This window comes from Ursus americanus, chromosome 30 (assembly GCF_024610735.1).
Source record: "Ursus americanus isolate L20-20 chromosome 30, mUrsAme1.1.p, whole genome shotgun sequence".
In the NCBI taxonomy this organism is placed as follows: Eukaryota; Metazoa; Chordata; class Mammalia; order Carnivora; family Ursidae; genus Ursus; species Ursus americanus.
In genome coordinates this window covers 5497570-5522975 of record NC_142156.1, presented here as the reverse complement: position 1 = coordinate 5522975, position 25406 = coordinate 5497570, and the positions used below count along the sequence as shown (strand labels likewise).

General features: G+C 38.1%; 1 protein-coding gene and 1 long non-coding RNA gene across 4 annotated transcripts in view; one reads left to right on the top strand and one right to left on the bottom strand.

The window, feature by feature from the left end:
* Positions 1-17496, bottom strand: part of HORMAD2 (HORMA domain containing 2) — a 78993-nt gene extending 61497 nt beyond the window's left edge. For both annotated transcript variants that reach the window (XM_045791328.2, XM_045791327.1), the window contains exons 1-5: positions 17420-17496; positions 9880-9967; positions 4004-4145; positions 1365-1428; positions 735-771 (exon numbers count right to left, since the gene is read on the bottom strand). In XM_045791328.2, coding sequence (XP_045647284.1) covers positions 735-771; positions 1365-1428; positions 4004-4145; positions 9880-9930 — 294 coding nt within the window. In that variant the 5' untranslated portion in view covers positions 9931-9967; positions 17420-17496. The remainder of the gene's footprint in view (positions 1-734; positions 772-1364; positions 1429-4003; positions 4146-9879; positions 9968-17419) is intronic.
* Positions 17497-17635: 139 nt separating this feature from the next.
* Positions 17636-25406, top strand: part of LOC123788154 (uncharacterized) — a 67312-nt gene continuing 59541 nt past the window's right edge. Inside the window, exon 1 of one of the 2 annotated variants that reach the window (XR_006778435.2) lies at positions 17636-17924. This is a non-coding gene — a long non-coding RNA (uncharacterized LOC123788154). The remainder of the gene's footprint in view (positions 17925-25406) is intronic. The other variant, XR_015722307.1, reaches the window with a different exon arrangement.

Below are 25406 nucleotides of genomic sequence, written 5' to 3'. Positions count from 1 at the left end.
CTATTCATTGAAAAAGGAAATGTATGAGTGCAACTAAAAATCCAATATGAGGCTTATTCACCTCAAAATTTCTTAAGGAAATAGGAATTGAGAAGGAGTTAAAAGAAGATATAGATGGGGAAAAGGAGGGGAAGCAGTGGTAGAAGGTTCATTTATATACATCTTGTCTCTTCAACTAGGACTGGAGCCTCTAATTTTTATAACCTTCATAGGAGTCTTGGGCAGCAAGAAAGATCTGATACACTTAAAATTCAAGCTGCATTTTTAAAAATCCAAGGTATGATACTAGCTAGTTGAGGGAACAAGTCATATACATGCATCAAACATAGTTAACAAAATAACTATCACAGAATAAAAACTAATTAGTAAAGTCCATTTTTTCCTTTCATATCTGTGAACTGAATCACAACTATTTTGAACATGTTCAATGTGCTAAATGCCAGATTCTTGTCTCCCCTGTCCCACATCCTCTGGATCTCTTCCAGTGACTTCAGAGGAAATTCTGTGGTCAAAAAGATATGAGTATGTAAAAGAGAAAAATGAAGGTTTCCTTTCAAATTGATGAAAACAAGACATCAAAAGTTAACAAAGACATAAAAAGAAAACTGTTTCATAAGTGAAAATGTAGGCACTAGTGCCCTGTTAATACACAACAACAAAATAAAAACTAAACTTTTTGTTAAGGTACAAAAGATAAGTCTTTAATCCTGGTGTAAATTTTAAAGCATTCTTACGTATCTCTTTTCCAAAGCATCAAAACAACCTTGGATCCTGTCAAGAAATAAATGTTTGATGTCAATTTGGACCAGATGCAAAAGCCAAAAAAATTCCAAGTATAGAACTGATTTATATTTTTTGCTTTTAAGTACATTAAGTTGGTAATCATTTTACCTTTCCCATTTGAACTTTTTCTTAAAACTCTCAGTATCATTTAATATGTTGATAGATCTTTATAAGTAATAGGTAAGCAATTTTAAGGTACAGAAGCATATCTTATATTTCTTTTTGCCTCTCATAATGTTTAGGGATACTGACATGTGTATCATAAGTAATCAAATTTTGATTGCTATTTTTCTCTTATTAAAATTTTTGTTCTTGTAGTTGACATATAGTGTTATATTTGTTTCAGGAGTACAATATTTTTCTTTCTTTATACAAGTCCATTTTTTTTCAAAAACAAAACTAAATCAGTATCTTAAAATCATATTGAATAATTATTGTAAATTTCCAGGAAATTGTGAAAAAAAAGAAGGAAAGAAGGAAGGAAGGGTTTTAAGGAAATGATCTTACCAAATAAAGTTTTATGGGTAATTTCAGCCATGATAAAAATAATGTTCAACTTTTGTGGAATTTCAATTACTTACCATTTGATAATATGCAGTGACCCAGGACATTTTTTATCTTCTCGAAGGATTTTTAAACTGAGGTCTACAAAAACAGAAACACAGTCTATTTTCCTCTACTAAATGATTACTGTACTAAAATTGTCCATGCTAAATAAGGGTATTCCTTTATTATATTTATATAACTTAGTTTTATAGCTTATAAAAACATTTTGAATCTCTAAATAGCTACTTTAAAAATATATCCTATGTTGAAAACTAGCTTAGTTCCAATTTTTTATTATAGTCTAGCAGTCTCCCCTTCTACACTGCAGCACAAGTGAGCTGGTTGCACAATCAGTTTGTGTCACTTCTATGCTTCTGTTGAATTCCGAGTAGTCATAAAGGACTATTGAGACCATCTCCATTAACCAATTTAAAACGTACCTCAATCTCAAGTCAGTCCTCTCATATTTGTCTCTCCCAAACAAAAATAAAGATGAAAAGTTTTCCCATGGATTATTCTCAAATATTAATTTCCATCTGAAATTCAACTACCTTACTATAGTTAGAGAAGAACAGGAAAATCATATTAAGAGTTTTGGCTTAGAAATCAGTCCAAAATCAATCACTGATTCATGTATGACTTTGCATGTCACTTCACCTTTTCATACTGTTTTTCTATCCTAAAACTGATGTTCCTTCTACCAAAGTACATGAAAATTATTCCATGTTGGTATAAAATTTAGAGATTACCAAAAAGAGAGTGACATAGGAGTACTGAGCCTTTTTATGATATATATTACTTTAAGAACAAACACTGAGAGGGAGACATATAACTTCTACTAAAACTACCAGAAAAATAAAGCTATAAGTAATAGTATTACCTTTGTTGGAAGTTAGGAAGGAAGGAAGGAAGGAAGGAAGGAAGGAAGGAAGGAAGGAAGGAAGGAAGGAAGGAAGGAAGGGAGGAAGGAAAAGCAAGCCTAAAATGGAGTCACTTGCCCCCCACAAGGAGCAAACCAAGTCTTAATTGCAAGAATGTAACCTTTTTTTTTTTAAGATTATTTATTTATTTATTTGACAGACAGCCAGCGAGAGAGGGAACACGAGCAGGGGGAGTGGGAGAGGAAGAAGCAGGCTCCCAGCGGAGGAGCCTGATGTGGGACTCGATAACACCGGGATCACGCCCTGAGCCGAAGGCAGATGCCCAACGACTGCGCTACCCAGGCGCCCCAAGAATGTAACCTTTAACCAATCAATCTGGAATTTCCTGATCAACACTTGTGAGGTAATCTGTAAGGTAGACCCCAACGCTTCCCCCCCAGGAAGGTGACCTTGCCTGAAATAAACCTCTCTTTTCTTTCACTAATGACTTCCTTGTCCTACCCTGTTTCTGCCTGTAACAGTCTAACAATTTGTACTACTCCTCAGAACTCCTTTCTATTTGCTAGATTGGATGTTGCATTATTCATAAATCATTGAATAAAACCAATTAGATCCTCAAATGTACTCAGTTGAATTTTGTTTTTTAACATCTGCCCCTCATGCCTAGGGTAGTGATTGGCACACAATAAGCCCTTAATTAATTACCCCAAACATGTATTTTTCCAGTTTTTTCCAATTCTGTTCCAAACAAGGAGAAATGTGTTACATATAAACATATTCACTATTAAAGTTTATATTCTATAGACCAAAAGAAGACATGTTACAAATGAAGTTGTCATGATTGCAAATGTCATGTTTTTGTATTTACAGCACACATGTATTTCATTGATGCTAGCTAGTATAGAGGATGAACTGTTAAGAAAATTCAATTGGAATGAGGCCAAGGTAGTTCATTAAATACAGATGTGAGGAATTTAAAGTAAAATTAGATCTTGAAAAATAAGATCTTACAAGGAAACTTATAGCTCTCTACATTTGTTTTCCCAAATGATAGCTCCCACTTTAGTGACAAATCAGAAAGATTTCCTGAATTGTTACCACAATCCAGATTTTTAAGCTAATATTAAGATTCTAAAAACCTGAAGAGTCCTAGGTACATTTTTTTTCTTTCAAGACAAGACAAGACAAGGAAAGGAGCCAGAAACAGCTTGTAATATAAGGAAATGAGATCATCAGTTTAAGACACAAGAAATAAAAGGGAGTAAAGTAGGAAACCTGGCAATTGAGAAAAGAAAAGTGCTGATTAGAATAGTAATTGTCTATCCATGCAAAACAACAAATGGGTTTAGCATGAATATGCTTTTCTTCCAGCATATTTATATGCGTTAACAGGAAGAAGAGTTTTTCACCTGGCTCCTTTAAATTGCCCCGATGCCAAAGTATACCTCAAAGAACAAACTCAACTGAGGCACAAAATAGGGCAAATCTACAACACCGAAATAGATTTTGATCCGGCTGTTGCTTTTACAGGTATGGTTTAGAATTACTGGGCTTGTCTATATGGATTTCTTTTCTTCTCAGTCTGTCATTTGGTATCTAGCCAGGAACTAATGATTCCTATAAGTAAAACCACTAAACATATTGAAATTAAAATGGAAAACGAATTAGCAGATTGATCTTGAAGAACAATCCCATGACCTGGAATTAGCACACTGTGAGAACTGAAAGGTTTACTCCTGCCAAGTAGAGGAAAGGGCTATAACAGCCAAGGTAACTACTTAGTTAAACTTTACCATCCAGATGGCGTTCTCCATAAGAGCTCTCTGGAAACAGTCCTCTTAGATATGTTATGCACGAGATAGAAGTAGCAAAAAGTTTCTTCACCATTATCAATGACTCATGCTCATTAGTGATTTGGGATGGAAAAACTGTTTCCTGGGGGAAACAAGATGAAAAAGATTAGCATTCTTTAATATATTCAGCCATCATGCCAATACCACAGATATGATGGGAAGATTTTTCAAAACTTCAAATCTGATACCTTTATAGATAATCAAAAGGAAACAGGGCTTTGAAAATTGCGTTAAATTTGATCTCCATAGGCAAGGCAGAGCAGAAGGGCAGGGAGAGTTACCCAAGTAATTCAAGACTGGTATAATTTATTTCATAATGATCCGTGGGTTTGAGGCAAAATTGGAGTTTCACTATGATTACATAATCTCCTTCCCTTACACACTCCTCAGAATGCAATACAATCTGTCTTTTATAACCTCCATCCTATACTATTCTCTCTAAAGTCATCAAGTATATCCTATCATTGACTTCTTCTGTCCTTCATACTAACTTCTCTGCAGTGTTTGACACTTTCGCCCACACTTTCCCTCTTCTCTTTGAGCTGCCATACACTGTTTTCTTTTGATTTTTCCCCCATCCTTCCATATCTATCTCAATCTCTTTTATTTTTTCCAGTTTTTCTGCCCTTTAAACATTTAAATTCTGTCTTCAGTCCTTTTCTGTTTGCATAGTTCTCGCTTCTTGGGTAATCTCATCGAGTCTCACTGTTTCGGCTATAGCCTATACAGGCTGTTCTGAGCCCCACTTCTATGTTTCTGTTCTGTGAACATCTGCACCTAGACCACTTTGTAGACACCTCAAACTCCGTTTAAACTCAGTTTATCTCTATCACCTTTAATTGAAACCTGATCCCAAATTCCATTGTCAGACAAATGAATCAGCCTCCATGCCAATCATTCAGACTTGAAGTAGAGTCGCCTTTGGCTTCCCTTTTTATTTCATACCCCATTTCCAATCACTAAATTCTCTCTAAAGGAGTTCTCAAATGTATTTGCTCCTTTCTCTTCTCACCGTCACTGCCTTGACTCAGGACATACTCACTTCTCCCCTTTATTACTGCTGTAGCCCCTGATCTTCCTGCCAACAGTTCCTTTCATCCACTCTGTCCTTCATATTGCCATCATTATTAACTTTGAAGAATACATATCTTATTATGACATGACTAGTGTTCATGTAGGATAGAGTTCAAGTACCTTAGTGTGGAATTTGAGAACTATCAAAGTCTTATCCTTGCCTGACTCTCCTGCCTCATCTGCCACCCCCCTCCCTCTACCCCTATTCCCTATCAGCTCCTGTGTACCTTACTCTAGTTATGTGGAACTACCATTCATTTACTATTCTACTACATGTATCTCCATACTTTTGTGCTTTGCCTAAGCTAGAGTTCTGCAGAATACTAAGGTTCTATAAAATGCAGACAGCCCTCCACAAAATGTATCCATGTTAACAATAGTTCCCTTCTAAATTTTATACATGTGTGTGTAAGATATATTGAAAAATGTATATAGTTATTCTTAAAAGATTGGATAGTCTGCCCTAAGAAATGGTGTGCCATATTAGGAATGTCGTAAGACAGTGACGGATGCATGAATTTTATTTCAGTGTGTAAGAATTGTCTAGGGGCACCTGGGTGGCACAGTCCAGTGAGCGTCTGACTCTTGGTTTTGACTCGGGTTGTGGTCTCAAGGTCGTGAGATCAAGCCCTGCATCGGGCTCCACACAAATCTTCGTGGGATTCTCTCTCCTTATCCCTCCACCCTTCGTCACCCTGCTCTCTCTCTCTAAAGTGAATTTAAAAATCTTAAAAAAAAAAAAAAGAATTGTCTACCAAAAAAAATACAGAATATTTGCCGATAGTTTGCTTTGCATCGAGTTATAATTTCAACATGTTTGTCATATTCGGTATTTACCGCATACATGTATAAAAATAAAAATAAAAATAAAAATTTGTTGATTTTTGTCACAATTAATTAGTCTGAGACTGCTTTTTGCTCTCTTATTTAATCCAAGCACAAAATATGTCTCATGAACTCCAGCTGGTATTGTAGCAATACATTTTAATTTTAAAGTATTTTCCAAATATTGATGAATTAGATTATATTAAGCTTAAGAACTTCTGTTCAAAAAGGCAACTTGCATGGGAGAAGATATTCTCAATACATACATCTGCAAAGGACTCATATCCAGGATATATGAAGAACTCCTAAAACTCACTAAGAAAAAGACAGACAACCAAAAAGAAAAATAGGGACGAAAGACTTGAATAGACACTTCACAAAACAGGACATCCAAATGGTCAATAAATTGTGCTCAAATGGGGTGCCAGTGTGGCTCAGTTGATTAAGCATCCAACTCTTGATTTCAGGTCAGGTCCTGATCTCAGGGTTGTGAGATCGAGCCCTGTGTCTGGCTCTGTGCTGGGTATAGAGCTTGGGATTCTCTCTCTCCCTCTCTCTGCCCCTCCCCCACCCTAAAAAAGTAGTGCTCAAACTTCATCAGGGACATGCACATTAAAACCACAATGAAATAATACTATACACCTAATGAAATGGCTAAAATTTTTAAAAATCAGAAAATACCAAATGTTGATAAAGATGTGAATCAGTCAAAACTTTTAAACACTGGTTATAGGAGCATAATAAGTGGGTACAACCTCTTTGGAAACTTCACTCAGTGGTATGCACTAAAGCTAAATATACGCATAGTCTATGACCCATATTTCACTCATAGGTATACACCTGACAGATATGCATACATATGCTCACCAAAAGAACATTCATAATAGCATTATTTGTAATGGACCCAAGATGGAAACTACTCAAATGCCCATCAACAAAAGAATGGATAAACAAATTGTAATATATTCCCACAATGGAATACTATACAGAAATGAGAATGAATGATCTAACAATACTGATGATACTCATACATAAAAGAGACCAGATACAAATGACTACTACTGACTTCATTTATATAAAATAAAAGAATAGGTGAAACTACTACTTCCATGCTGTCAGAAGCCAGGATGATGATGTCTTTGATTATCTTAAATCCAGAGGTCTTTTTACAATGCTACACAGTTTCAGCTGTTGAAGTTTTAATACTTCTGTTACTTAACGGCACCTACTACCCACAAATATGCCTTTGATGAAGAAGAACTCCTAAAAAGCTTTTCTTTCTTTCTTTCTTTTTAATGTATTTAAGTAATCTCTAGCCAGTCATGTATCCCCCAAAAACTTTTCTTTCTTTCTTTTTTTAAGATTTAATTTATTTGGGGGGGGGCGCAGAGAAGAGGGCGAGGGAGAATCTCAAGCAGATCTGACACAGGGCTCAATTTCACAACCCTGAGACCATGACCTGAGCTGAAACTGAGTCGGATGCTTAAGCAATAGAACCATGCAGGTGTCCCCCCAAAAAAGCTTTCTATATCTATATCCCAAAGGCATTCTAGTCTTTGCTAGATTTTGCTATATAAGCTTTGTTCTTCTTTGGTATATCATATAATGGCAATGAATGATCAAACTATATTATATTCAGTTGTTAAAAATATATAATAAAATTATTATTCTTGCATGTATGAAAGGAACTTTGAAGACAAATCAGTATGGATCTTAAAAGCCAGGTTAAGGAATTTATGCTTTATTCTGCAACCAATGGAAAGTCAGTAGATTTGATCAGGAGAGTGAGTAAAATAAGTGTTTTAGGAATATTAAGCTATATTAGAAGTAGGAAAAATTGAAGCTTAAGGAGCATTAGGTGTGTATGTGGTGTGCATATGTGTGTGCATGTGCATTTAAAATTTTACAGAGAATTGTTTTTTGTACCCACAGATCCTGAGAAATTAAGATTCTTTTGAGTAATTAGGTAATAGCTGGCGTGGCATGCATATATAGTAACTTACTGAAAACTTGCCAAAACTTAGAGGCAATACTTAAGTAATAATCATTTGTAAAATTAAACAACCTGAAAGTATAAAGACATTTATTTTTAATATAGGATCTAAAAGGCCATTTGTAGTAATGAAGATCAATAGCTGAAAAAGCCCTCCAGAGTTCTGTTACTTCTCTATACTCCAGAGATTTTTTTTTTCTTAGCTCAACTGATCTAATACTTTAAGGGTTATCATTGATGTTTTTATAAATGTCTAATACATGAAAATACTATGACTTGATAATAGAAAACACTATTATAAATTATTTTAATAAGATAGTGTGCTGATGACAGAAGTAATGTTTGATAGCTTAGCTGTCAAGTTACACAACCTAAGACAAGTTACTTTACTTCTCTGCACTTAAGTGTCCTCGTTAATGTGAGGTTTATGAAATAATAATATAAAGCCCTTGTGACAGTGTCCAGTACATGGTAAGTACTGAATAAATGTTAGCTTCTATAATTGTTATTATTGTTGTTTGAAGTATTAAATAGCAAAATCATAGTCACTTTAAATTTCCTGGGAAAAGTAGTTCATGCAATCCAAACTACAAAGATCTGTTTACATCAAAAAGTCAATTTGTTAATTTACAGTGAGAAAAATAACTGCCAAGCTGATTGCAATTCATATACCCAGCTCAGCATTTTGCCCCAGGAGGGAAGCCCACTCAGGAAACCAAATGAGATCAGGAATCCAATGAGTATACTCAATTTGAGCCAGAAAGATAACTGCTTTCTCTCTGCCCTAATTCACCTTCAATGTGAATCTTGCCCTTTTTTTTGCTACAGCTTAATATTCCTAAAACAATTATATTATTCACTCTCCCGATCAAACCCTCTGACTGCCTACTGATTGAAGAATAAAGCATTAATTCCTTAGCTTGGCTTTTAAGATCTATGTTAATTTGTCCCCAAAGTTCCCATTCAACTTTATTTCCTATTTCTGTCCAACATGATGTGTCTCAACTCTAATAATGATGGGTTCTTCATTATTTTCTAAAATATTCCATGTTCATTTCTCATTTTGGCCAAGGCACATTGGTAAGTTTTCCTCATAGAATTCTCTTCTCTCTCCTCTACTCAAATCCTTTATATTAGTCAAAGTCCTCCTTAAGTCACGTTTCCTTCATGAGTAATACACAAACCATTACAGTCTATACAAAATCTCTATAAATTCCTATAATTTGTATTGCTTTACTCTTTTTCACATATATGTAATACATATACTGCTTTGTATGTTGGCTTAACTCCTTTAAATTTTATTTCCCTTTCAGATTCTAAACTTCTAGAAGATAAAGATTTTTTTTATTCTCTCAGAGAATAACATTGTGTGTGTATATATATAAACACACATATATATGTAAATATATATTATATAATATTGAGCTCTCAATTAATAAATGAACGATTCATTAATGAATGTCTTGGGGCAAGATAAACCTGCCCTTTTGAACCCAGAAATGTTCCTTGGCTCTGGCATATTCCCCCAGGAGCCCAGCCTCCAAGTTCCTCTCCGTGTTCTCTCCTCAGTTCTTACAATTGTAAGATGCCTATCAGAAATTTCCTAATTGCTTCATAGTAAATGTCTAACAAAAAAAAGTGTTCTCTTTAAGCATCTTTTTGTTTCTGATTTCTTTCACTCTAGAAAATCTAAATATATAAACATGAAATAAGCACCCAGTAAGTTACTTTGTAGGAATATATTCTAATTTCTTGAACAACCTCAGTCCATTAGGCAGTTAAAACGTACACATACTCTGACAAAATATTATGTGCAAATTTACTGATAAAACTGCTCTTTTAAAAAAACACCAGAGATTAAAGTCATGATTCTGAACTAACTCACTAAATAGCCATTGATTTTCTTTTAATTCTTAGTAATTACCTTAGGTGCTTTGTGAATTTTGATCGAGTGAGAAAGTTGAGCAGTGGCCATTGTAGTAATGTATCAGGATTCTTTTAACAGGTCAAACCTGTCAGGTGAAAAAAAAAATTAGAGATTTTGCCTGACATAATCCTTTTTGTGAATTTTCCAAAGAAGAACTACATAATTAGCATTTGACTGTATTCTTTGGAAAATTAGTTTAATAAACATTTTTATCTCCACTACGCATTTTCTATTAATTTGGCATAAGGTCTCTGGATTAGTTTTTTCAATCACCCAGTGAGAATTTAAGTTGATTTGCTTGTTCGCAAATACATTTGGAGGAGAAAAATAAACTAAATCACCTAAAGATTTGACAATGTATTTTATTCATCACTGTTATTCTCTTAGCGTACAACTGTGCTCTGTATATAGCAGGGGCTCAAAAACATTTTTTGAATTAACTTTATGGGTTATTGGTTTTCAAAGGTAACTCAAAAGTTAAAATTTGTACTTCACACCCATTAGGATGGCTGTTCCCCAAAAATGGAAAATAATAATAATAATAATGTTGGTAAGGATGTGGAGAAATTGGAACCCTTGTGCATTGCTAGTGGGAATCATACAGCTGCTGTAAAAAAAACAAAAACAAAAAACACACCAGTATGGGCAGTTCCTCAAAAAGTTAGACAGAATTACCATATTAATCAGCAATTCCACTTCTAGGTATATAGCCAAAAGGACTGAAAGAAGGGATTCAAACAGATACTTGTACACCAATGTTCACAGCAGTATTATTTAAAATATCTAAAAGGTGGAAACAACCCAAATGTCCATCAACAGTTGAATGGGTTCTTTTAAATGTGGTATATACAATGACATATTCAAGCCTTAAAAAGGAATGACATTCTGATACACACTATAACACAGAGGAAACTTGAAAACATTATGCTAAGTGAAATAAGCTACACACAAAAGGACAAATATTGCATGATTTCACTTACATGAGGTAGAGGTACCTAAAGGAGTCAACTTCATAGAGACAGAAAGAATAGAGGTTACAAAGATCTGGAGGGTAGAAGGATTAGGGTGACTAAAAAGCACGAGTTTCTGTTCAGGATGACAAAAATTTTCTCAGAATGGTTAGTGGTGATGGTTGCCAACACCATGAATACACTCAGTGTCACTGAATTGTACACTTGAGAATAGGTGAGGTGGTGAATTTTATGTGTATTTTAACACAATAAAAATATTAATGTTAAAAATACATCTAGTTTTGGGGCACCTGGCTGGCTCGGTCCATAGAGCATGTGACTCTCGATCTTGAGGTCATGGGTTCAAGGCCCACATTAGGCGTAGAATTTACTAAAAAAATAAATAAAATAGAGGGACTTTAAGTTACAAAAAATCCATCCAGTTTTCACATCTATTGTTTCACTACCGTAAAAAAAAAAAAAAGAAGCAAATTTCCCTTTTTCTTTTCAAAGACCTTAATTTAATTTATACTGGGGCTTCTTTTCAAGGTTTTATGGAGTTCTGACCAAAATATTTGTAAAACAACCCATCTAAAGTAATTCCGTTCTGGATTACCCAGGATAGCCAGTGACCTTTTTTGGTGTATAGATTAATGCAAGATTCTAGATGATTTTGCAAATACAAGAAGGCAGAATTGTTTGAGGGCACTGCCACAAGATGGTGATAGAGATTATAAACAAGTACTATTTAATTTCTCTCAAATTACTTCTTCAGAGCAACACTAGGGGACACTCTTTTACAATATCTTCTAGGACACTGAAAACCACCTAATAGTCCTTCAGTCCTTAAACATTCCAAGGTATCTTTTGTTGACTTCAGAATATAACCTTCATTTCTGTGTATAACCTTCAAATCTGACTCAACACATCAACTGCTTCCCTTACAACTTCAAGAAATACAATGAGCAAAATAAGTAATTACAAGAGTTTAAGCTCTAGTTCTGGCCCATTAAACCATGTAAACAACCCCCTACTGGGGGGTTATTAGCCTTAGAGATAATAAATAATAAGAATAAGAATTTTGGGGGCTCCTGGGTGGCTCAGTTGTTAAGCTTCTGCCTTCGGCTCAGGGCGTGATCCCAGGGTCCTGGGATCAAGCCCCACATCAGGCTCCCTGCTCCGCCGGGAGCCTGCTTCTTCCTCTCCCACTCCCCTTGCTTGTGTTCCCTCCCTCACTGCCTGTCTCTCTGTCAAATAAGTAAATAAAATCTTTAATAATAAGAAGAATTTTAAAATAGATTTCTACATTGATTTTTTTTTTTTAAGTAGGCTCCACTCCCAGTGTGGAGTCCAATGCAGGGCTTGAACTCACAACCCTGAGATCAAGATCCGGAGATCAAGACCTGAGCTGGGATAAAGAGTCAGACCCTTAACCAGTTGAGCCACTTAGGGGCCCCACTACACTGATTTTTTTGTTTTAATTTCTCTAGGAGGGTGCCTGGCTGACTCAGTCAGTGGAGCATGCAGCTCTTGATCTTGGGGTTGTGAGTTCAAGTGCCACATTGGGTATAGAGATTGCTTAAATAAATAAACTTAAACAGTTTTTTCTATGATCATAAGACATTCTGATGGCATTTCTAGAGAATCAAGCAGGGGTGGCAAAGTTAGTTAAGTGTCTGCCTTCTGCTCAGGTCATGATCCTGGGGTTCTGGGATCGAACCCTGCATTGGGTTCTCAGCTCTGCAGAGAGTCTGCTTCTCACTCTCCCTCTCTGTCAAATAAAAAAATAAAATCTTTTTAAAAAAGAGAATCAAGCCCTGAAAAAAGCATCAGCCAATGGAATATAATGCATTATTACATCTATATTGGAATGTATAGATAACCTGGATTAAACTGATACTATCACTGAAAACTCCGAGACAATCAGGGCACTTGCTTTTGAAAAAGGATTCAAAGCTAGTCACTATTAACATTTGGTAAATACCTGAGGAATTAACATTCATAAAATAAGTAAAGTCAAATTTTATATACACATATGTGTTTATGAAGAGAGAAATAACCAGCAGTATAATGTAGTAGAAACAAGTTTTGGATTAAGGGACTTCGGTCCATATTCTGTTCAACTACCTAGTAGCTCTGTGACTTAGTTAAATCACATAATCATCCTGGGACTCACTTTCCTTTTTATAAAATAGAGACAATAAATCCAACTTCTCAGGGCTCTTACAGTGCTTATCTGGGCATGTTTTCATCTGGAAAGCATACATGGCATAATGGTTAAGGACACACACTCTTCTGGAGCCACACTGCCTACAACCAAATTTCAGTCTGCTATTAACTTGCCATTTCATCTTGGGCAAGTTGTGCGCCTCAGCATCCCCATCTGTAAAATAAGGATAGTACTAGCACCTGCTTCATAGCGTTGTTGTGAGGACTACATAAGTCATTATCTATAGGGCACTTGGAACACTGACAAATATTTCATTATAAGTAATAAAGCATATTTATTTTTAAAAATCTTACGCTAGTATTTGAACTCCTAGTTTTCTTCCAGCCTTCCAGTTGTTCCTTCTCATTGTTTACTTCATACTTTTTTCCCTGCCCATTTCTTAGTGTTTGGTGTTCAGGGTTCTGCACTAGGAGCTCCCTTTTTTTTTCTTACTTCTAAACACACTCCCTGGGTGAAAAAATACATTTGTTTTAATTACTATATCTATTCTAATGATTCTTATATGTCAGACACCCAGGTCCCTCGGGAGTTAGAGATCTGTACCTCTATGAGACAGTTACATTTTGATATTCCCAACACATCTAAATGTCAGTTCTTTCCCCCTAAAACCTATTTCTGTTTCCTAGCTCAGTAAATGACATCATCAAATACCTAATTACTCAAGCCTAAAAATTATGACTCAAACCTGACCCTCCCTCACTTCCACATCCAGTCTCCTTAATATTTATCAAATGTGTCCATTCCTCACTTTACACATGTTGTTGTTATTTCTGCTTTAGAGAGATTAGCCTCATCTTTTGCCTGGACTGCTACAACCAGTCTGCCTGTCACTGATTCTGCCCTTCTCCAGTCTGTCCTTTGCATTGCAGCCAGAGTTTTCTTTTTAAATTGCAAACTTGATTATGTAACTGTAGACTGAAATTCTTCAATGGCTCCCAACTGCCCTCAGGATAAAATCCAAACTCCTTACCATGACTTCAAGATCTGGCTCATGCCTCCCTAGGCACATCTCTAACCATTTTCCCTTACACTTTTACGCATCAGTTATTCTTACCAACAGTAGTTACCCTAAACCATATTCTCTCCAGCTTTCAGGCTTTTGTAATAATCTTTCTGCCTGAAACCTTATCCTCCATTCTCAATTCCTACTTATCTCCTAGATATGGCTTCGTGTAGTGTTCTCAAGGAACTGTTTCCTTACTCACCACCACCACCAAGTTGGGTTATGTGCCCATTGTAACATATATAGTATCATGGTTGCATTTATGTATCCATACCACCCTACTGTGAGCTAACATGAGGGTAAAGTTGATCTGTCTAGCTCATTCTTTATTTTTTAAAGTTTTTTTTAAAAGGTACAATTTAGTGGGTTTTAGTATATTCACAGTTTTGCAACCATCACTACTAATTACAGAAGATTTTTGTTGCCCCAAAAAGAAACTCCATGCTCATTACCAATCACTCCCTACTCTCCCCTCCTCCCTGGCCCCTTGCAACCACTAATCTAGTTTCATCTCTATGGATTTCCCTATTCTGGACATGTCATATAAATGGAATCATGTAATATATGACCCTTTATATCTGGTTCAGCTCATTCTTGAATCCTCAGCACCATTACAGTATTGGAACAAAACAGATGCTCAATAAATATTTGCTGGATCAACAGAGAAGTAATATAAGAACAAGGAAGTATTAAGTGTCTAGAAAAGAATTAGAGAATATTAGAGATATAGAGATAGAAGGAGCTTTAAATGTCATCTAGTCCAAACATCTAATTTTCCAGATGAGGAAATCAAGGTCCAGAGAAGTCAACTGACTTACTCAGGGTCAAACACTTAGTGGCAGAGCTGAGAATAAAACTCAAGAAACTTTGACTCACAATTTAGGGGTTTTTCTACAATGACTCCCTAAAATGAAATTCCTTCTTGCTTTCATTCCATTTAAAATGATGCACTACCAGTGCCTTCCTAGTTGGGGAGCCTGCTTGCTTATTTCTAAACACAGTAGTGTCTTTTTCTGTTGTTCAAGAATGAGCTTGCTTTAAAAAAGCAAAACATATCTAAATATTTTTTTTTAAATAGTCAGGCTCTTTTCAACCTCTAATTATTCTGTTGCTACTGTTGTTTTCTCTTTGAGCAGGTGTTTTGTGGAAGTCTCCTATTCAAGTACAAACTCTGCTTAATTTTGAAAGCTCACAAGCTGACAGCCCCAGGAGGTATGACACTACAGATCATGCACTCTCAGAGAATAACTCTGATGTTTTTTTATCACCTTTTTCTAACTCATTATCTAAAAGCCTAGGAGAGATTTCATAATTACGGATTTTAAGAACAAAACTCTAACTTTCAAATGTCTTTCACTTATATATTTGCTTGCATATTTGACCCACAAGCATCTGAAACTTTACAGGGCATCGATATCATTCAATTTTATACTTGATAATGTCCACACTGACAAGGATTATGATCTTGAGAAGGAGGTAAGATTTCTGTGCTTTCTCAGATGAAGACTCATGCTAGGCTTACCTCTTGACCTACATCTCAACTGCCCTATTTAAAATGGTGACAGAATTGCTTACTATTTTACCCTTGTCTGTGTGATTCCAAGATTCAGATAAAGATTAACCAGCTATTGCTCAGAATATTAAAGCTAAGCCACCCCCTGCCCCATGCCTTTGGCCATTCTGAGGGAAGCAAAAACCAGTTTTATTATGTTTGCACAAAGACAGTAATAGTAGATTTCCTAATGCTCTCCATCCATCTTTGCCAATCTTCCAAAACTATTTTTTTAACAAGAAAATCCCCTTTCTATCAAATGGACAATATCTAAAAGCTGGGTTCTAAAATGCAACTAGATGACCTTTCTTGCCTGATATGAAGGATGGCTTTACACAAAGAAAGTACATTTTGACATAAACGGGCTCAGCATCACAGAATTGGAAGGAAAAGGAGAAACAGATAATCCAAACCCTTCATTTTAAAGAAGAAAGTCAATTTAGTGGAGGAAGATAGTCTTTTTAACAAATGGTACTGCAACAATAGGACATCGTAGGCCAAAACAAAACACCTAAAAACAAAACCCAAAAACTCTCAACCTAAATCTCACACTGTATACAAATATTAATTCAAAATGGGTCATGGACTTAAATGTAAAATATAAAACTATTGAGAGGAAAGTGAAGTCCAACAAAATAACTTGGTTTGTCAAAAGTCCCCCAGTTACTCAGAGGCTTCACAGAGTTTGCTTCCCTACATTATTATTCACCATTTTAACAAATCCCATCTGGCTCTGATAATTCCCCTTCTCCGTGCTCAGAGTAAATGGTTTCCACTATATTAACTGGATATTTGTTCATGCTCTTTTGGTTTTTTAATATCTTCTTCGGGCTACTTCAGTTACTCATTCATTCAACATTTACTGGGTGACTACAATGTGCCAGGCATCATGTAGGATTGCAAAGATGTAAAATACTGCTCACATCTCGAGAGATTGACGATCCAATGGGGGAGAAATGAGACTCAGCCTAATTAAATCAAAAACTCCTTTGGGGCAAGAACCGTGCTTTATCTTTGTTTTCACCAGCCAAGTGCACGGTGTACTACACACCCCATCCCGTGCTCTGCACATTTGAACACACGTCGGTGATGGGCTAATCTTGCGTGTCGAGACACTTTCTCCCCCCGGTACTGTCTGGGGAACTAAAGTCCATGGAGATTAAACAGCACGTCCTAGAAAAGGTAGAAAGGAGCCGAGGTCATTCCGTGGGGACCCATCGCCAGCTCTGTCACCTCTTGGCATTGATTCTGGCAGAACACCTCCACGGCTGGAGAAAACCTGACTTAGCCAAGATCACCCCCAAAGCTCCACTCCCAACCCCCAGCAAACACAGACGTCGTTGGCCGGACCCACTGCTTGGCCGCTAATTACCGCTGTTGCTTCCTCACCGAGACGCACTCCTTTCCCACCGAAATCTGAATTTAAGAGCTACCTTGATAGCTGGCATGCGGGCGTTCCCACTACAATTCTCTCTGCTCTTTCTTTCTTTCTTTCTTTCTTTCTTTCTTTCTTTCTTTCTTTCTTTCCCCTGTTATATGTGAAAATTTTCAAAATCGAGCGCTGGGGACCGGAGTAGAGGGAGGGGGTGGGGTACTATCTAGAAGCTTCCCGTTGTCTTTTTCCTCAGCCCCCGCCTTGCCGTTTCTCCTCAGAGTACTTAGGGCCTCAGCGAAATACTTTCAGATCAAACTTAAAGCCTCAAGGAAAAGGAAAAGGAAAGAAAAAAATTAACCTAAGCCTAGGAAACTGAAGGTGCTCAAGCGCCCTTTATCCGGAGACCTTGCGACTGGACAGCCCTCACCTCAGCTTGTCGACGCCTCTCTCAGAAGGGTGGGTACCCAACGGCCTTTTCCAGCCCAGACCCTCTCAGGCTCATAAATAGCCAACGAGGCCTTTTTGGGCGGGGCGAGACGCTTCCTCATGAATAATTCATGACCTCTCCAAGGCTTGCCTGGGCGGTCCGCCTCGTGCGGCTTCATGAATATGCAAAAAGCGGCGAGTGGCAGCTAACGGCCCCCTGGCGGGCCCGGCCCCCTCAGCGCCGGAGTCCTCTGCGCCCGGCCTCCTTCGCCCTAGTCCGGAGGCCACATGCCCTCGGGTCGCCGGCGCGGTGTCTCCGCTGCCGCCTTTTTCGCCCTTCCGAGGGCTGGCCCCGCGCTCCCGGGCCTGAGGGACCCGCGCCGGGCTCGCGGCGCCATCCGCAGACCCCGACGGAGCCCTTCCGCTCCGGGCCTCTCCGCCTGGGCAGCCGGTACGTCGAGGACAGCCTGCCGCGGGGCTTGCTGAGGAGACCCCAGCCGGTCCAGGTGAGGCGGCGGCGAGGAGGTCCTCGCAGGCCTGGAGGGGCCTGGGGTCAACACGGGCGGGGCCGGGTGAGAGCCTGGGACCGGGACCGGGGCGAGGGGGTGGGGCAGAGAGGTCTGAGGCCAGCGCAGGGCGGTGTCGGGGAGAAGCATCTAGAGCCTTGGGGGACGGGTGTCAACGCGGAATCCGGTAGCGGGAGCTAGAGGTCTAGAGACAGAGGTTTTAATCCTTGCGGCGTCTCCACTTCTTCTCTAGCATGGACCCCACTTTGCATTATTTTGAACATCAATTTGTAATGACGCAAATGAAACCTGAGTTTGTCCTCCTCTTCCACTGCCCCTAATCCCAGTCCCTTCCGCTGGGGAGACCCCCGTGAGCAGTTGGATGTGGGTCTCCTCAGATCCTTTCCCGCGCGTCCAGGGACATTTTCACTCTCTTAGGGAGCTTTTCAAAGATTCACGGAGTCCCTTGAACCTCTGCGATGGGATTTCTTAGAGAGTGGGTGGAGCATGGGGCCCCTTGAAACCTGTTTTTACTTTGTTTCTGCAGTAAAGAAAGAAAGATCCAAGTGGATAAAAACATGAGTTAATAACATAATGACCAAAACCATAATTTGGCCTGTAATAGTGCAGGCTTTCTCAACCTCCGCAGTAGTACTCTCCCTGCCAAATTGTGACAACCCAAAATGTCTCCAGATGTAGTTAAGTGTCCCCTGAGGGGCAAAATCGCCCTTGGTTGAGAATGACTGCTTTAATTAAACCTAAACATTCCAGAAGTAATTGTTCTTTAAGCGCCAGCCTGGCAGATGGTCTCTCTGCTCCAGCCCTTTCCACTCCAGCCCATTTCCATCAGTATTTACCCACTTCCCTCTGGAGGGACCAGTGGTCCCTCCATGCTGGCTGTTCTCATTCTCATGTGCCCTCAAAACTCAGCTTCGCTGTCTCCGAAGAGCCTTCCTCCTCTACCCTGTGCTAATGAAAGTTCATCCCACCATCGCCCTGCACACAAACACAGTTATTGCCTCTCATTACTATTGTTTCCTTCCTAAAACTTATCACAATCTGGATTCATTTATTTGTTAATCTGTTTTTCTTCACCACGGAGAATGCAAGTAAGCTTTATTAGAGACCTGATCTGTCTAGGTCACTCCAGGATCTCCAGTGCCCAGCACAGTGGCTGATATACAGGGATCACTCAGTAAATATTAGTGGACTGAAACAATAAATTCCTCTCTTCCTCCCAAGAGCTTTTAGGGAGTTTCTCCTCCTTTCCATTCTCATTCCTGCTAGGCTCCTTGTGACCTTTGTTTAGAACTTGAACGGATGAATGAGCACCTAGAAGCTATGGGTAAAGTCTTCACTTTTCCCACTGACTTATCCAGTCCTTGAGGGCAGAAACTGCCTTTTATTATGTTCATTGAAGGTATTCATATAGTTGAATGAACCAGTGTATGACTTAAGGAACAATATTAGATAATGAAAAATTGATAGTGCCCCAGGGGGCTTTAGAAATTATTAGTCTAGTCCCTTACTTTACAGATGAGTTTTAAGTAATTCGTGCAAGGTCCCCATGCTTGTTAAGAGACCAAGTCACAAGTACAACCCATGGTCTCACACCTTTCATTTCAAGGATCTTTTCTAATTTCTGGCCAGTCTAGTTTCTGATTACTTTTCTGTGAAGCTGACTTACAACTCAAACACAAAAATCCCAAGCCACAGACTTCCTTCTTGTCAACTAAAAGCTTTTGAGCTTGTACTCTTCATCTTTTGATCAAATCTACCCCAGGGGATAATGGCCTAATGAACTCAAAGTGCTTTATGATATTCAATTATCCATCTTCTCTTGTACCTTTCAATAAGAGGCTGGAAATTGTCCCTGTCAGAGCAAAGTATCTTGTTTGTTTTGGAAGGAAAAAAACGTACATTATGGGAGGAATTGATCATTGTGTAGAAATTTCCAAATAACCAGTTGTTAAAGTTTGGCCAAACCCTGTATCCAGTAGTAAAATAATGTGCAAAACAAATTAAAATAGAGTGGGGGAGGGGAATTTTATTTGAGATGACTTTCATTGCCTTTCTCTCTTTAGCCACACATACTTCCTCTTACTCTGTGTAGCTGAAACAGTTGTCACTCATTAATCAGTCCCTAGTTAAACCTTTGTTTTGTTTTGTTTTGTTTAAGATTTTATTTATTTATTTGACAGAGAGAGACAGCCAGCGAGAGAGGGAACACAAGCAGGGAGGAAGAAGCAGTCTCCCAGCTGAGGAGCCTGATGCGGGGCTTGATCCCAGGACTCTGGGATCACACCCTGAGCTGAAGGCAGACACTTAACAACTGAGCCACCCAGGCACCCCTAAACCCTTGTTTTTTGAGAATTAAAGACCATTTTTCCTTCTCAGTTAAATTCAGGGTTTCTTCTTTTTCTCTTGATCACTTTATATAGGCAGCACCTGGTTAGTAGAGTCATGCAGCATCATGCTCTCAGCTGTTAGGATTTTGCAGTTTTTTTTCTGAGGCATCTAATAGCACTCTTTGTCACAGGAAGTAGATACCATTTGTCTGACTGATTGGAACTTTCCCCATTAAGTTCAGTGTACGGTTGGAAGTCTTTCGAAAGATAGTTTACTTAAAGGTTGTCAAAAATAGACATATCGAATATAAAATGTATTTTCAAGAGGACATCTCTAGATGCATTTCCCTCTTCAATGTACACAATCTGGATACCAAATAGAGAGAAAAGAAGGGTGCTTTCTTTACACTCTTTACTTTCAACTTTTATGAAAATTCTTAAATCGTAACTTCCAGTCATTATAAAGCTAACACCACCATATTTATTCATTCATCAAGCATTTATTTTGCACCTGCCATTTATAAAGCACTCTGCTTGGCATTTTGTGGACCAGAGAGATAATAATTTGGTCTCTGAGCTGTGGAAGTTTACAGTTTAGTAAGAGAGGATACCTGTAAACACATTACTCATATAGAAAATATTAATGCAAATATCAGTGGAGGTATAAATTATAAGATAGAACGTAGAGAGGAAAGCTATGCATTCTAAATAACGAATCAAGACAGCTTCACAAAGGAGGTAGCATTTTAGAAGGAGAGCATGTGTATATAATTTGCTTTATTCATTCTTTGGCAATGGCTAGATAACTTCAAACTAATAAAACTAGACATTTGCCCACCACTTTAGAATTAGGAAAGAAAAGGAGGTGTAAGATCCTTTCTTTCCATTCCTGGTAGCAGCATGCTTCTGAAAACTAAATGTTGTCTTAGCAATTCCAAATGCTTCATTCATGGTTAAGAGGAGAGTACCAGGGGCACCTGGGTGGCACAGCGGTTAAGCGTCTGCCTTTGGCTCAGGGTGTGATCCCAGCGTTATGGGATCGAGCCCCACATCGGGCTCCTCTGCTGGGAGCCTGCTCTTCCTCTCCCACTCCCCCTGCTTGTGTTCCCTCTCTCGCTGGCTGTCTCTATCTCTGTCAAATAAATAAATAAAATCTTTAAAAAAAAAAAAAAGAGGAGAGTACCAGCTGCATTATTTCAAGCCCTCATTTCCACATTAGGGTGTTATTTTATTCTGGTCTCCATTGGTGCATGTACTAGCCATGTGGTATATTTGGGAGAGGGTCAGTGGTATTTATAAATGTGTTTATGAATGTGACTCTGGAGTTCTAGAATTTTAAGTATCACTGAGAAGAGAGGCAAATGATTTAGAGAACTGAAGTTTTGAATCGGGCCTCTAATGTAAACTGGCTATATTGCCTAACTTATTTAGGGTAATTATTTTTTCATTTTTAATTAATTTTTAAAAAATATTTATTTGAGTGTGTGCACGCATGCACATGGGGGGGGGCGGGGCGGTGGAGAGAGTGGCAGAAGGGGGAAAGGGAGAGAGAGAATCTCCAGCAGATTCCCCATAGAGTGCAGAGCCCGACACAGGGCTTGATCTCAGGACCCTGAGATCATGACCCTAGCTGAAACCAAGAGTCAGATGCTTAAGAGACTGAGCCACTCAGGAGCCCCTATTTAGGGTAATTTTTAGAGAGAAAGGCAAAGAGAAAGGATTGCCAACTGCTTTAGCTTTTGAACGTGATCCATTCTTTGGCAGCCAAAGAGAAGCCAGTCAGTATGAAATAAACCTGTCAATATAAAATAAGCCCAACTTTATATAAGATCTTAACATAAGCTTCTGCTGCTTCTGCCCACACACTGTCAATCTACAAAATATAATTCCATGTGTAGGTGGCAATTTATTATGGTCTACATGCCCATTCAGAGTTGCATATCGATTTCTGCATCTTTTGAATTGATCTTTTCTAACTGGCAGAAGAATCTCCATATGGGTTGTATGTTTCTGGGGAAAACCTAGGGTTTAATGAACTGGAACAGGAAATGACAGGGGCTGTAAGTGACAGGCTACTGCCTGCTTGAGTGCCCTAAGACACAATGTCAAGGAAGGTAATACTTCTGAAACATTATAGAAATGTTCATTTGGCTACTTGATTCTCTTTTCTGCTGACTATGATGTTTTGGTGACATGTAAAATGATGTTATGCCACCTAATGTTTATCATTTAATAGAAAAGGTTTCAAATGAAATAGATTTTAAACTGGCTTTCCATTGTTACTTGGTACATCTGCACAGAGATCTGAGATGAGGTGACTTTCAAAATTTACCACAGTACTGACAGCCTATATTTTGAAACCCTTTACTTTCTACACATTTTGATGTTTGGAAAATGACAGTTACCAAAAACATTGTTTAGAACTCCTATGAGACCATAGTGCAGCCTCAGCCCTATGAGAGCCTTTTTTTCTTCTTTCAGTTTATACTAACCCAATGATAAATTAAATATGTAAGTGTCAATGACCTCTGATGGAGAAGGTCGTTAATTTAAGATTCAGAATACTTACAATCTTAGTGCAAATTGAATGCAAAAATAAGACATCTGAGGAAGGCTTTTCTTTTTTCTTTTTTTTTAATAATTGCCCCTTTATTTACTTATTTTTCATTCATTTATTTTTTAAGTAATCACTATACCCAGTGTGGGGCTCAAACTCAGACTTGGAGATCAGAGTCACACGCTGTACTGACTGAGCCAGCCAGGTGCCCCCAGGGCAGGCTTTTCTAACATCTCACTTCATTAAACAAACAAAAAGCAATTCCTTTCTCCCAAGAAAAAGGTTTAACAACTGGAAAGTGAGTAAGATATTACAGGAAAATTACCTACATAGCTTTTAAAAATGGAAGGGAGAAAGAATTTCAAGAAGACATCGTTTAGAGATTTAGTATGACTTATACCTAAGAAAACTATCCCAGAAAGCCAGATTCCTGTGAAAGCCATATTCTCAAATGTGCCAGGGGCTACATTAACCTTGATCACATTAGTGCACAGCACAGAAAGATTTAATATAGTAAGATGCACTGGGAAAATTCAAAGTATGACCTTATCAATAATCTGTGGACATCTCTCCCCCGTTATTTGTTGAAGAGTGCCTAGACATAGGACATGCTCAATAAACACACATTGAATGAATGCACAGGTGTTGTTGGAAAAATCCCAAATAATCCCAGTGATGTACTGATGTGTTCAAATTATGCATAATGGGGTTGATCTTTGAAAAGATGCATTGCAAATTTCCTATTTCTCTTGTTAGTATTATTTTTCCATTTATCCTAATTTGAAATCACTCTTTTTTTGTTAACCTTTTGTTCAAGTATAGTGTACACACAGAAAAATGTCCTCTTTTAAAAATGCACCTTTTATTTACATATACATAAAATTCACCACTTTAAAGTGTACAAGTCAGTGGTTTTTAGTATAGTTATGAAGTGGTGTAATCATCACCACTAATTCCAGAACATTTTAATCACCCCAAAAAGAAACCCTGTGCTCAGCAGTCATTCCCCATTTCTTCCTCCCCTAGCCCCTATCAACAATCTACTTTTTGCCTGTATGGTTTTGACTACTCTGGATATTTCACATAAATGGAATCACACAATATATAGCCTTTTGTGTCTGGTTTCTTCTTTAGTATAAAAATTAAAGTATGATATTCATGTTATAGCATGTATCAGTACTTCATTTCTTTTTATGGTTGAATAATATTCCATCGTATGGATATACCACATTTTGTTTATCCATTCAGCAGTTGATGGACATTTGGCTTTTTTACAGTTTTTGACTATTAAGAATAATCCTCCCGAATATACATTTTCCGAAGAAAATATACAGGTGGCCATGAGACACATGAAAAGATGCTCAGCATCTCCAATCATCAAGGAAATGCAAATCAAAATCATAATAACACCTCACCTCACCTCAGAATGGCTATTATCAAAAAGACAGCAAGTATTGGTGAGGATGTGGAGAAAAGGATAAAAAAAATTTTTAAGTTTTTATTTTAGGGGCGCCTGTGTGGCTCAGTTAAGGGTCTGCCTTTAGCTCAGGTCATGATCCCAGGGTCCTGGAATCAACCCCACATTGGGCTTCCTGCTCAGCAGGGAGTCTGCTTGTCCCTCTCCCTCTGCACCCTCCCTCCCTCATGTGCTCTCTCTCAAATAAAATATTTAAGAAATAAATATAGTTTTTATTTTAATTACCGAGTGCTCATCACGACAATCGCACTCCTTAATGCCCATCACCTAATTCACCTATGCCCCACATCCACCTCCCCTCTGGTAACCATCAGTTTGTTCTCTGTAGTTAAGAGTCTGTTTCTTGGTTTGTCTTTCCCCCACCTTTGCTCATTTGTTTTGTTTCTTAAATTCCACATATGAGTGAAATCATGTGGTATTTGTCTTTCTCTGACTGACTTCACTTAACATTATACTCTCTAGCTTCATCCATGTTGTTACAAATGGCAAGATTTCATTCTTTTTTTATGGCTGAATAATATTCCATTGTATATATTACCACGTCTTCCTTACCTGTTCATCTCTCGATGGATACTTGGGCAGCTTCCATAGTTTGTAAATAATGCTGCAAAAAACATAGCAGTGCATGTATGTCTTTGAATTAGTGTTTTTGTATTCTTTGGGTGAATACTCAGTATTGTGATTGCTGGATCATAGGGTGGTTCTATTTTTAACTTTTTGAGGAACCTCCATAATGTTTTCCACAGTGGCTACACCAGTTTGCAGTACCACCAAAAGTGCAAGAGGGTTCCTTTTTCTCCACATCCTTGCCAACACCCGTTGTTCCTTGTGTTGTTTCTATCCATTCTGACAGGTATGACGTGATATGTCATTGTAGTTTTGATTTGCATTTCCCTGATGGTAAGTTATTATTACTATTTTTAAAGATTTTATTTATTTATTAGAGAGAGAGTGCATGAACGGCGGGGAAGGGGCAGAGGGAGAGGGAGAAGCAGGCTCCCCCGCTGAGCAGGGAGCCCAACATGGGGCTTGGTCCCAGGACCCTGAGATCATGACCTGAGCCAAAGGCAGATGTTTAACTGACTGAGCCACCCAGACAG